The sequence below is a fragment of the Marmota monax genome, unplaced genomic scaffold (genome assembly GCF_021218885.2).
Source record: "Marmota monax isolate L192 unplaced genomic scaffold, Marmota_monax_Labrador192_F-V1.1 WCK01_AAM20220418_F8-fsc00075, whole genome shotgun sequence".
NCBI classification, from domain to species: domain Eukaryota; kingdom Metazoa; phylum Chordata; class Mammalia; order Rodentia; family Sciuridae; genus Marmota; species Marmota monax.
In genome coordinates, this window is record NW_026694772.1 from 2,160,476 (window position 1) to 2,174,981 (window position 14,506).

The 14,506-nt window shown below is 37.2% G+C and overlaps 1 protein-coding gene across 11 annotated transcripts in view; it reads left to right on the forward strand.

The window, feature by feature from the left end:
* Dmd (dystrophin) overlaps positions 1 to 14,506 on the forward strand; it is a 2,205,817-nt gene that overhangs the window by 1,948,255 nt on the left and 243,056 nt on the right. For all 11 annotated transcript variants that reach the window (XM_058572890.1, XM_046425263.2, XM_046425265.2 and 8 more), the window contains one exon: positions 14,413 to 14,491. In XM_058572890.1, the coding sequence (XP_058428873.1) occupies positions 14,413 to 14,491 (79 nt within the window). The remainder of the gene's footprint in view (positions 1 to 14,412; positions 14,492 to 14,506) is intronic.

Below are 14,506 nucleotides of genomic sequence, written 5' to 3' on the forward strand. Positions count from 1 at the left end.
CACCACATAAAAATAAATTAATTAATTAAAGATATTGTGTCCAACTACAACTAAAAAATAAATATTTATAAAAAAAAAGAAATAAAGTAAAAACCAAATAGAAACAACTACTGTAACACCAACAACTATAGAAAAGAAAGTGGCAAAAATAACAGAATAAACTAAAACTTTTAGAATAATAAAAATAAAATTGATAAAAAATAAAAACAAAGGAAAAGAAAAAGAAAAATTTTAAGTTTCAAAGAGAAAATAAAAATATGGAAAATAGGAGAAAAATGAAAAAGAAGAGAAAAATATTAACATTTTAATATCAAAAGAAAAATGAAAAGTAATATATATATATATGTACACTCATGAAAAACAGCAAGAACAAAACATATTAATTAAAACCAAAAAATTTCTCTCCACTGAGGTGCTCAATTGTTCAGACAATAGTAGATGATAACAGTCTGTACCAATCAGAGCTTCTTTCCATGTCTCCTTAAGGTGTATACCCCTTGGGGAAAGCAAACCCTAGGGGTTATTCATCCCCCTTGTTTCTTTTGTTGTACTTGCAAGGTGGCCTGACAAATGGGAGTGTTTTGTGGTCAGGGACAGTTGGAACACCTCTCAGATGCCCTGCACACCAAAATGAGCTAGGGCGGAACTCTGAGCTCCCCAGGCAAGGATTTATTCCAGAGTTATTCGAGCTGTGTAGTCCAAGAGCAGGGCAGACGCACCAAGGTAGCTCAGCGTGTATAAATCATGTGGTACAGGTTCCCTTCAGTGCCCTTCGCACTGTGCACTACAAGGGCAGGACTAACATCCAGCTCTGCAGGGACTCTAGCGCCTTTTGTGCCGTGCACCCCAAGTGCAGCAAGAGGCTGTGGGATTGCAACTGTCTGTACTAGGGGGGAGGGGCACTAGGCTCTACTTAACCCACCACCCACAATTCTGGTGTTCCATGTCTTAGCTCCCTTGAAATCACTTGTGACTGCTTATTCCCCCAACTCCTGCAGCTGGCTTTCCATACCACCAGTTTTAAAGGGAAAGCATCCTCCATTTTCTTACATGTCACAGTCCAGCACCACATAGAATTCTCAGCAGGTTAGTGTCAGAGGCTTTCCCCAGGTGAAACTATCAGGACAGCTGCCTGCTGAGCCATATAGTAACATAGCCATGGGGACCTAGGACAGGATAATACAGGGAATATTGACTCTAAGAGCAGTAAGCTCAGCTATGACCTTCTCGAGATGGCTCCCTAAGTGCAGAGAACTTCTTCAGAGCCAGTTTGCTATGCAGATCCCATGTCTGCTATGTGTTTAGATTATATTTCTGCAAGGTCATGCACCACTGCACCAGGTGAAAAATATATTTAAAAAGCAAGTACATTGGATTGTATTACATTCCTGTGCTTGTGGTGCTCACTAGGATTTTCCCTCTTTCACATCTACCCCTGTTCTCTTCCACCCTGATCCATACTGGAGTGCTTTCTTTCACCTTCTGTTCTCCTATCCAAAGTCTCCAGATTTCTCTAAGTCTCTGTCTGTCCACTATTGAACTTCAGCATTCTCCCACAGTCACCCACTTCAATACACAGCTTGCTCTCCAGTTGTTTTGATTTTATCCCATGGAGAAACAGGGAATTGCTGGGTGCCTTCAGTTGATGGGCAAGATTGTTAAAAGGAGGGAGGAAAATGATGAAGAATTATTGCTTACTAAAATAAAGGAAAAGACAGTATAATAGATACAGTTTTAAATATCAGGAATCTCTCTCTAATCCATTTAGGTTATGTCACCAACAGCATACAAAATAACTGTTCAAAAAATACTCCTCAGCCAGACTAAGTGGTGCACACCTGTAATTCCAGAAACTCAGGAGGCAAGTTCAAGGTCAGCCTGGATAGCTTAATGAAGTCTCAAAATAAAAAAAATTAAAATGGATGGGGGGTGTAACTCAGTGGAAAAGCACCCCTGGGTTCAATCCTAATACCAAAAAAGAGAAAAAATGGTCAAGTTAAAGACAGAACTTCCTCTGTAGATGTGTCTTCCAAAACTCACCCACTCTTATTCTGCTCTGACACCCACCTTTCAACACAAACAAATAACATGCTATTAAATTCTTTACCTGCCTTAGCTCATTTTTCTGCCCAAGCTATAGTGGGATCTTTCTGAACATCAAGATGAATGATGTGAGGGGCTTTGAGAATCTACTGTCATCCCTCTCATAACTTTCCCATCATTTTATCCAGCCTATGTTCATCCACTCATGACTTACTGTCTTGTGTTATTATGGCAAATCATGCCCCAACAAACTAGTGGTTCCTCCTGGATTCTATACATCTCTTCACCTAGAGTGAAAATCTGAGACTTCCTTGACTTTTCTTTCTTTCTGATACCCTTATATTTAACATCCCACCATGCCAACTCTTTTTTTTTTAATCTTTATTTTATATTTATGTGGTGCTGAGGATTGTGCCTTACACATGCTAGGTGAGTGCTCTACCTCTGAGCCACAACCCCAGCTCCCCACCATGCCAACTTTTGACTGTCGTTCTTCCCTTTCTATTCATCCTCCAACACCACTCTGGCCATGTTATTTTCTGATTTTTATAATTTAATATAAAATATACAAATGATAATAGTAAATGTCATCAGGCTGGGGAGTAAGATGGCTAGAGGGACATGCAAGGTGAGACTTGCTTTTTAAATATCTTTTTCACCTGGTGCAGTGGTGCATGCCTGTAATCCCAGCAACTCAGAAGGCTGAGTGAGAAGGATTGCAAGTTCAAAGCCAGCCTCAGCAACTTAGCGAGGGCTCAAAGCAACCCATCAAGACCCTGTCTCAAAACAAAAGCCAGTAATGGGGAGCTGAGATGTGGCTCAGCAGTAAAAGCACTTGCCTAGCACATGTGAGGCCCTGAATTCAATCCCCAGAACTGCCAAAAAAATAAAAATAAATAGGACTGGGATGTGGCTCAGTGCTTAAGTTCCCCTGGGTTCAACCTACAGTACCAAGTAAATAAATATCTTTTTCATTCTTCTTGGATGTTGTTATCATATCAATGCATTAAAAAGAAATAAGATTGCATTTTTAAACTAATTATTTTTTTAAAAATATCTGGATGCCTTCCCATGAACAACTAAATGAAGTCTCTACTCTTAAACCTGACAGTCAAGTACTACTCTGGTTTGACTCCAAGCTACATTTCCAGCCTTATCTTATTCAGTTCTTCTGTTTATGCTTCTCATCCAGGCCTTTATTAGTGCCAAAAAAAATGCACATTCTGCTCTTGCCACCCAGAATGTCTCTTCTGTTTTGCCTATCAAAAGCTTACCCAATTTTGAAAGCCCAGCTTCAAAGCAACCTCCTTCATTAATTTGATCCAGATACACTGCAACCCCCATGGCTATTTATGCTTCTTTTAGCACTTTTCAAATTCCAGGAAAGGAAAGGAGTATGTACTGGGTGCCAGGAAGTGGTTTCTCCAGCCGTGTGCTTTATGACATCCCATTCTCTGTACATCCATTTCCTCATCTGTAAAGTGGTCATTTTGTAGTACTTCCCCTGTAGGAGTGTTCATTCTTTCAAATATTTAGTTGGATGCCTACTATTGAGACAGGCACTGACCTGTGTCCTGAGGATATAGTGGGGAATGAAATAGATGGAGGCCTGCTCTCATCTAGTTAACCTTCTGATAGGAAAAAACTTAAGTGAAATATACTGATAGAGCTCTTAAAGCAGCACTTGTCAATGCATTATACATATTTGCTATTGTTAGTATTGTCAGCATTGTTGTTATCATTCAGCATTCTATTAATATATAAAGAAACTAAGATCCACATACTATTGGATAAGATGCTGAAGATCAAATAACTAGTAAAGGATTCCACCTAGTGTCTTCCTGACTGATAAAATGGGTGTCCTTTCTACTATAGCAGTGCCTCCAAAACCAAGCTGGATGTCAGAACCATCCATGGAGCTTTTTTAAAGTACAGACTCTCAAGCCTCAGCCTCAAAAAAACTAAGTCAAAAATGGTAGAGATGAGCTAAAAATCTATATCATTAAAAGTCTTCCTGGGTAATTTTAATGTACTGTCAAATTAGAATATGACAGCATTACAATCTTTCCCACACAGGGTATGGTGGCATGTACCCATAATCCCACCTACTAGGAATGCTGAGGCAGGAGTATTGCAAATTCAAGGCCAACCTGGGCAATTTAGCAAGACCCTATCTCAAAACAGCACCCCTGGAATCAACCCCCCAGCACCACAAAAAAAAAAAAATTCTAAATATCCAAGCTATAAATTCAGTAAAGATAGGCTCCTTGTTTTCTTCTTCATTTTTTTCTTCTCTTCCTAGGAAAGTGCCTTATAAGCACTCAATAAGTATTTGAGTAATTAATTGCTTAATTATTTAATTAAAGTTGCTCTTAAAATGCAAATACTCACAGCTGTGATACTGGAAGCCTGTTATGAGCTATCATTGATCTTCCCAGGGATATTTATTAATCAGCTAGAAACCAGTAGTTGGGAAGGAAAAGCATCTGGGAATGAAACTGAGAAGGCCCCAAAAGCAAATGTTAGCCACATCATCACACAGCCTAGGGCCCCTGCTTTCACTCCCCTTCCCTGTGCTTCATTGACAACTTCAGGTAAAATGCAGAAAATATATTGCTAAAAATCAAGGGACTCCCCCCACCTTAGCTTTGTTTCTTTTAACTAGCATATGTCTCTCTTTAGAAAATGGGGAAATTTTCTTTCTTAAAGGAAGAAAAAAATTTTATTCTTGTCACACCCTGAGCGTGAAGTTCATTGCTATCTGTTAAGATTATAAAGCAAGATCTCAAAATGCAGTGGTTGATTATTCACAGTAGACATATTAAGTCAAGAAGCTTATTTTTTCTCTCTTTGCTAAGGCACAAAGCCTGGGGCTATATGCATTTTTATTACACTTTACTGTCTTGGTTTCACTTGAGGATTAAAAAGAGAGTCAAGGTACAGTGCACATATCCTGATGGATTTTAGGATTTCTTGCTTTAGTGAAAGGAAGAATCTCATAAAGTACCTCAGATTATTGCTCTGGGAAGTGTACCTACTTCTGTGATGACCTAAAAATTCAATCTTTTGTTTCTCCTATAAAAGATCACATTGTATTTTGGAAATTTTTTCCCTGTAGTTTCTTGTACTATGCAAAGCCACATTTAAAGAAAAATAGCTTTAGTTTAGATTTGAAGTGAAAATATCTAAAGTAGTTCAGGGGAGCTTACAAACAGGCTTGGGGGTGGAGTGAACAAGGAGGAAAGAGAGAAGGGAGGAGGGCTAGGTCAGAGAGTGTGAAGAAGGCTGACTGGAGAGAGACTGTGTAGATGGAGTGGGAGATCAGGTGGGTTTTAACTCCAGTTCTGACAAATCTACACCCAGAAACAAAGAAGTACATAGCTCCATATTCGTCCTTTATTAACAAGCTCTTATTTATTTAATTGGTGCCTCATCCTCCAATATGCAAAACACAGAGACTGAATGTTGTAGGGTTGGAAAGTACAGTAGATGAGATCTTCCGGTTTACTGATTTGTAAAGAACAGTCTGATACTACTTTGGCAGCTCTGTGTCAGTGAGAGAAAAGAAAGGCGCTTTTCACTGGCCTGAGAAGAGAGCTGGGAACTGGAAACAGGCTCCTGGCAGACTAAGTTCTTTGATAGGCAGACAAATTGACTGTGAAGGGAGTCAAGGTCAGGAAGCTTTGGAAATGCTTGGAGCATGGTGTGGGATTTAAGGAGCCTTCATTTCCTTGGTTAAGGATTGTTGTATGCATACTTCAGCAAATTCTCCCTTCCAGCCTTCATTAAAAACTGTATTATTACCCAAAATATAAGGGATTTGCCATTGAGACAAAATATTTAATTCCCAGTGTTTTGTCTTCTTTTCATTTATCTTTAAAATTTCAACCCGCTTCAGTCGTTTTTATAATATGAATTTGCTAACTGCTCTATATGCTTTTTTTTCAAAATGATACCAGTTATATTTTATGCCATTGATAATTATTTCAAATTGCCACTTCTGGTCCTTGTTCTAATACCAGGAGGCATCATTATGTAATTACCATGTGAACATTATGCTACTTATGGCCCAAAATGCCCCCAGTAAAGAATGCTCCAGTGGCCGCAGAAAATTTCTATGAGAATGATATCTTCTAAATGTGGGATAAATAAATCTCAATAATAAATAGCTAAAGCTGAAATGTAAATGATTTAACATAATGGTGTTGCAAGGTGAGAGCCACTTGACTTTAATTCCTGTTGCAAATCATGAGATACATTAGGAAAGCTTTTAAAAAGAGAACCTAGTTTTTAAGAAAAAATCTGCATGAAGTTACATCATCTAAGCAGAGCAATTCAACTTCTATCCCTTTGAAGAAACACTTCCTATGATCTCTTCCCTCCCTCCCCCATCACAATTTTCATAACAATCTGTAGATGTAACTAAAACTAAAGATTTTGACAAATGAAGCAGGATAGGAGGTTGATTGCTACTTTTCTAAATTAAAATTAATGATACCCTTAAGGTACTTGAGTCTATGAAGTCAACTTAATGTTGATATAACCTGACTCCATTATCACAGAATGAGGCAATTGCTTGAGCATGAAAAGCAACAAACCAATTTCCAAAGTGCATTTTAGAAATTGGTGAGGGGAAAGCTTAAAGCCTAAACAATGGACAAGGGACTTACTGTTTGTCCTCTCTTGCTTCCCAGTTGATGGAAGAGTTTTTCAGAATGAGAGGAATAATGTTGCTGGAGAAATTTTGGGCTGACTTGGGCTGGAGCTCCTACTTCATTTGAGGTGCTCTCTGTCGGCCTCAGCAGAGCCTTGACACTCTTCTGGTGGGTTGGATAGAACATAACTGAGGAAAAAGGAAGAATGTGAATAAGAAAAGGAGTCAGACCTAGAGGTGATCGAGCACTTGCCTAACATGCAAGGGACCCCAAGTTTGATACCCAGCACTAAAAAAACATAAAGTAAACAAGGAGATATAGATTAAGAAAGGAATCAACACATTTTCTTTAAATGGAGGTGGGAGAATGTGTGGAAGATTAACATAAAAATGGTAGATGATGGGGGCCTATAGTCCCAGCTGCTGAGGAGGCTGAAGTATATGATCACTATAGCCCAGACGCTGGAGGTCAGCCTGCAACAGTGAGACCATCTCTCAAAAAAAAAAAAAATGGATTAGTGATGGTCTCATATGGCCCACATCAATATCCATGCCAACAATCACTCAATGATTATGCTGCTACTCATAATGGATAACATGTTAGTACACTTTCTTGTGATCTACCACAAAGTCAAACACAAAAAGCTCTTGTTGAACTCATAGTCTTCTAATGTCAAGAAAGCACATGAATAAATTCAATGAAAACAGAATCCAGCCAATCTCTACATTCAACAAGCCCACAGAGCTGTACCTATAACAAACCCTCACTCCAAACTTTGTATCAGACCTTCTCAATTATAACTCAAAAGAAATCAGGATTAGTAAAAGAATAGATTTTAACTGAAAAAGATAGCAATTAGTAAAAAAGGATTTTAACTGAAATAGAAATAAGTCTCAGTAGAGTTTCCAGGATAATGTTTAGACCTGCATTTATGAGCATTACATGAAAGGATTTGGAACTAAGAATGAATTATGAAGACCCTCCCAAACCATGCACAGAGATAACTATACAAACTGCAGAATTGTAGGACAAAATTCATGAGTAGACTATACAGAGACATGTGTGGTTTATTCAATAGCATCACAGTACAAAAAAGTTTTTGTACTGTGTTGTTTCTAACGGGCTCATTAACATAGGTGTGAAGTTTGGTTCCTGCATGCCATGGATATTTATCAAGGGTCTAGACAGACTGAGAGCCAGAAAATCGAAATGTACGTGCCTACCTATCTCTTTTCCCTAGACTGGAGTGAACACAATTTATGTACGTGATATCTGTAAGAACACTAGGACTAGGAAGAAACCATAGTATCTAGCAATGTACTTCCTCATCAGGAGCATATCCCCGACTCTCCCAAAACTCCAGTGAAAATAAAAATTTTAAAGTAATTAATAGATCAAAAGAAAAACTGGAAACCCTTAAGAATTTAAAACAAAGTTAAGTAACTAACATTTACATTTAGAGAAATTCATTTGAAATCATTTCTAAGAGCCATGGTGTTGTTCTCTGTCCTTTTTTCCTTCTTTTATCTTTTAGCTTATTTAAAGCCATTTTGAAGAAAAAAATGAAGTAAAGATAACCTTCAAAATACACAGAGGAATGGATTGAGCTTTGAGAAATAGTCACAGCTGGGAATTAAGAATGTGTTATCATTAATTTAGTTGGATGACTTGGTGTTCATTCATTATCCTCAAAATTATACTTTCAATTCTACCATATTTATAGGTAGTGAAGTGCCTAACAGATTATAGGAATTTTAAAAGTCTTTTATTCATTCATTTATTGAATTTTTATCGAGTGTCACCTGTTACTAGGCATTGTGTTAAATTGTGAACAAGACAAACAAGGTCACTGTGTCCTAGGCAAGGAATTTGCATTCCAATAATTATCCTTTATATAAATCTAGACATTGTTTCTTACTGGAGCAAAAGAAGGGAGGTCTTTGCAAGCAGTACATTGTCTGCAGAAACCATCTGAAATGAGAAGACAAAAGAGAATAATCGCCCTCATAGCTCTCAAGTATTATTATTTTAAAATTAGAAAAAAACAAGCATAGGGGAGACTTGGCTTTTGGGTTGTTTCATAGCTTATTGCTTTGATTTTTAGACTTTTTATTTTTTTACAGAGCTGTGGATTGAACCCAGGACCTCTTATGTGCTAAGCAAGCACCTTACCACTAAGCTACATCCCCATCTCCCTGCTTTGATTTTTTTTAGTCTAGTTTTGCAGGCAAAATGAATCAAATTTTTTTCCTTTTCTTTTTTTACTTTGATCATGAAAATTGAAAGGAAAGAAAGAAGGGAAAGATATTCCAAAAACTTATGTCAGGGATCTTGCAAAAGGAATTATTTATTTAAAATGTAGTTGTTAGAGTGAAGATCCATAAATAAACTAGACATTAATTCACTCACTTCATGAATTGAGCACCTGCTATTTGCCAGGTACTGTGTTAGTTACTGGGGTAAGGAAAGAGAGATGTCTCCCTGTCCTTAAAGAGCATATAAAAAAAAGACCTTTCTTCTCCTGACATCCTTTTATTGAAGAATTGCTGCAAACTATATTATGAGTACTCATGGACCAGATGGCACTTTTTTGCCCATCTGGGATAGTTCTAAAGAATAGACCCTCATGTATCAATAGATAAGATTTCTTCCAGTTCTAAGCTTTCATGATCTATAATCTAATAGTAGAAACAAGATGTATACTTCCAAAAAGATGTGATGCTTGTATTAATTTTCCTAAAAAAGGAAAATAGGTATGACCTATTTATTCAGAGAAAATTGGGTTCCTCCTATCTCTTTAAATAATTCCATTTAAACTCCTTTAGCTCTTTCTTCTTGTATCACCTTCCAAAGCTCACTCTTAGCTCTTTAGTCTCATTTCCTTTGACTTCCTTTAATGACTGAGACAAATTATTCATCTGTAACTGACTATACTTGACATCCCAAGTTAAAGGTTTCGCTGTTAACTTAAATGCATCATGTTCCAAATGAATTCATACGTACATATGCCATTTCTCCCTTTTCTAATTGCCATGTTTCCATTCTTCCATACATGAAATCTAAGAGTGTATTTATTTCTTAAAATATTAAGCCCCAACACCAAATTGGATAGTCATTCTATCTTTCAAAATACCTCCTAATATGTACCCTTTTTTAATATTCCAGGCAATACTGTCTTAATTCCAATGCAAGTCTAGTCAAGTACAACAGACTCTACCTGGTCAAGTGCAACAGACTGTAACTGGTTTCAGCCTTAGGGCCCCTTTGGAATCTGATGTGTGCCATACAGACATACTAATGTTTGTAAAACCCAGCTTTCCTCTAAAATAGGGAGTCATCTCACAGGAATCTTTTGTGTTCTCTAGACCTAGAATATGCCTTGTTTTGCATCATCTGCATTGGATCTCACTGTTCTCCTACACATCATTGTTCTATTGCCCCAGGCCTTTCCTGGGTTTATCACTATTCTGCACTTTCCACCCTTTATGCATCCAAAGATCAGAGACTATAATATTTTCTTCCTGTATATCCCTTTCAATATCAACAGACACTTAGAAAGTGAGCAAATAATTAACTGATTGAAGAATCAGTTGTACCCAAATGCAAGGTACTAGTGTATAATTTCTAGATAGATTTTGCTTTCTGGTTTGCATATACTACTTTATATTGAGTAAAAGCATAACCAGTTACCCAGGCACCTGCATCCCATAATGTCAGGTACTCAGGAGGCTGAGGCAGGAGGATTGCAAGTTCAAGTCCAGCCTTGGCAATTTAATGAGACCTTGTCTCAAAATATAAAAAAAGGACTGGGGATGTAGCTCAATGGTAGAGCACCCCTGGCTTCAATCCCCAGTACCAAAATCACACACACACACACACAAACACACACACACACACCCCACAGCCAGTTAGGAAGGTCTAATACATGCAGGCTTTTGTTTCAAAATTTTATCAAATTTTATTTCCTTGTATAATTGCTCATAGAATAAAGTGCTTTGTTTCTAACTAACTACAGCTTATGAAGACTTTGGTTACCTTCAGATTTTTCTTCTTAAAATTATTTCTTTATTTAGTCAATTGTGCATTCAGTCCACACAAAATACCTTTCTCCAATGATAATTTGTGAAATGAAATATTTTTATGCTTAATTCTCTAGTTATTTTCTAGCTGTTTCCTGAATATTTCATTTCATTGCATGATGCATTTTTAATTTGTCTCACTCTCCTGCATTTTTGTAAGTTTGAGTCATAGGGATAGAAGGTCTCTTTGATCTCAGTTTAAACTCTTTACAATATTGGGTATGCACTGGAAACTACCAGTGTGGTTCTGCTTATATAAGACGGAAACAAGCTTTAGTGATTGGGGGCTTATAATGGAATCAGATGCTTCATCCATCCATGCAATCCCTGTGATGATACTCAAAGGACTTGGCCTAATCATACTCCTTTACCCTTTACCATGTGCATCTTCCCCCTTGAGACTTTTTTTCCAGTGCCAGGGATTGAACTCAGGGCCCCAGGCATGCCAAGCAAGCATTCAATCAAGCCAGATCCCCAGCCTAAGATTTCTTTATCATTATGTAAAAAGATTCCTGATCAGTGTCTGCTACTATACGACCTTTTCATCTCCTCTTCCTTCTTCTCAAACATTCACATTCATCTCTTTATTAATTTGTTCATGAAATGACCCATTCTGGATTTAGAAATAATTAGATATTTTAAACACTCATTGGCATGTATTCTTCCGTATTTTTTCTATAATCTTATGGAATCAGGTTCTTCAAGACCAAGAATTGGTCTTGCATTGGGTCATAAAATATACTGACAACTAAAGTTCATAGATGTATACACCAATTTGATCTGCATTAATTCAATAAATTAATTGACTAAAAATAAAGAAATTTAAATGCTAACTACTTATTAAATACTGATAAAATACCTTTTAATTCAGTTTTCTTCTCCCACATACTAATTAAGGACAAGAGCCTGAATGAATGAGTTTGAATCCTGGCACTGCCAATTTACTAACTACTTGCTGAAGCAAGTATTTTTTAAACCTCTCATGCCTCAGTTTCTACATCAGTGAAATGAAGAGATACTATCAATTTCTATCACAAACTTATGAAGATTAAATGTTAATTCATATTACATAGTGCTTAATAAATATTAACCATTTTTTATATTGTATGTGGTGGGGTCCAGAACATTATAACTTATTTCTCTCCATTTATTAACAATAGCAGTAGCTACTAACATTTGTTGAGCAATTACAGTATGATAGAAAGTAGGCTAAACACTAATATATATATGTATCTTACTTAATACCCACAAAAACTATGAGGTAGGTCATATTATTGCCCAAATCTTATTAACAGGGAAAGTTAAGATTAGAATAATTTACCCAGAGTCACTGTATTAGTCAGGGTTCTCCAGAAAAACACAACTGCAATAGGAGATATAGTTAAATAGGCGAAGTTCGATTTATTAGGAGGTAATAGGTTGTCCTATTATAGAGGCTGAGAAGTCCCTTGTAGTGTATCAGCAGTGTAGTTCCAATCCAAGTCTAAAAGGCCAAACAACCAGGGAAATGATGGTGTAAACCCCAGTCCAAGGGCAGGAAAATACCAATGTTCTTCTGACTCAAATAGGTAGGCAGAGCAAAAAAGGCAGTTCAGGGGGCTGGGGAGATAGCTCAGTTGGTAGAGTGCTTGCCTTGCATGCACAAAGCCCTAGGTACAATCCCTAGCACCACCAAAAAAAAAAAAATGGCAGTTCAGGCCTTGATTGGATGATGCCCATCCACATTGGGAAGGGCATTCTACTTTGCTGAATGCACATATTCCAATGCAAATCTCATTTTTAAAAAACACATCCTCCTAGACATATCCAGAAATAATGTTCATTGTAGGCCCCATGCAGCACAAGTTGACACATAGAATTAACCATCAGTCAGTGTCAATGGATATTCTTGTTTGTCCCCCACTTCTCTGTCTCTTCCTATCTGTCTCTCTCTCACACACACATATGTACATACACACACACACACACACACACACACACTGCATTAACTCATTTACACATTTGTGTCATCAACTAGTCATTAAATAAATATTTAATACCACTTACGATATTCAGGGTTCAATGAATTCTGGGGATGGGGGCATCATATGGGAAGAAAGAGAAACAAGGAATAGTCATTGCTACCAAGGGCTTTTAGCAGAAGATACTTATGTCCATATAACTAAAATGGATGATATAACAGAAGTGTTTCAAGTATAAACCATGGGCTGTGAGTATGCTGAGGAAGGCATTAATTCTAATGAGAAAGATGGGAAAGCAAACATAAATGGTTAACAGCCTTGAACTTGGAGAGAAAGAGGGTAAGAGCATTCTAGAAAGAAACAACATGAAGAAATCATGAAAGTGTTATATTGGACGTAGTATTTCAGACTGAGCAGATGGTTTGATAGGCTTAGCAGGTAGTTTGTCTGGGAGTGCAGGTCAGAAGATTTGGTGGGCAAGTTTGGAATATTCTTTATGATTTTATATGTATAACAATGAGGCTAATCTTGCATTTTTTGGAAAACCTACTTGGTTTTCCAAATATTTTGTGCAGGCAAAGATGGATGAGGCTAGGGAAGAAGTGAAAAAAGACCATTGTTCTAAATCTCCAGAAGACAATTAATAGTGGAAAATCCATGTTGGCTTTAGGCCAGACTACCTGAGCCAGTCTTCTAATGAGATTAAGATCTGCTTTGCTTCTTGGAAATTCTCCACACCATGGGAGCTAACCCCAATCACCAATACCACTACCACCAAGTTCTGGTGGCTGTTGACAAGCTCTGAGCATTCCTAGTTTATCATGAACTCCCCAAAACCAAACCAAAATTCAGAGTTACAGAACTAAGATGCCCGGGGCCACCACTAATATTACATTGGCAAAATGCCAGATGACAAAGTATATCATTTCACCCCTAAAATTACTCCCTTTTTTCTGACCAAGAATGGAATTCACCAAGCTTACAGGACACTGTATAAATATATATTATAGAAAAACCTAATAGGAAGAAAAAGAATGACAATTTTTACTCCATGCTGCCTGAGGCATATTTCTCTCAGTAATTTCCAAGTCCACTGAAAGCTGAAAGTTTCTTTCATCTTACCACCTACCCTTTATTACCCCAAATGTAAACTTTGCCTCTACTTCTCTGATACTTAAGTATTAATCAGCTATTGATTATTTATGATCAATAATTAATTATAATTCACTGATCCAGTGATAACTGGCCAATATTAATAACAAAAAATCAGTCAAAAATAAAAGACTAAGATAAAAAATGTCATTTCTGAGATCCTTTAGTTACCTGACATAATGCAAAGTGGTAGTATAACTATTTGTGAAAGAATTACTTTGTGCTTTTTGATGGTGCTAATTGAGAGAAAAGTTTATTCATGGCTGCCAACCAGTGGAATACAAAATTTCATTTTAACGCTGTCAAGAGAGAGGAAATCCTTGTGTTTGGCCTTGGTTTAATAAAAATCGGTCTTGAACACCATCTACAGTAACACGGTATTAAAAGCAGGGTTATGCATTGTTGCTTTAGGATTCTCAGCCTCAGAAACCCAAAACCATTTACAAAAAAAGAAAAGGATACATTTTTTAATTGTTCTTTATTATTTATGATGAGAAATCATTTTTCTCCTTGTTTCCCCAGGTGGCTGTGGAGGACCGTGTCAGGCAGCTGCATGAAGCCCACAGGGACTTTGGCCCAGCATCCCAGCACTTCCTTTCCAGTAAGTTTTCAATTT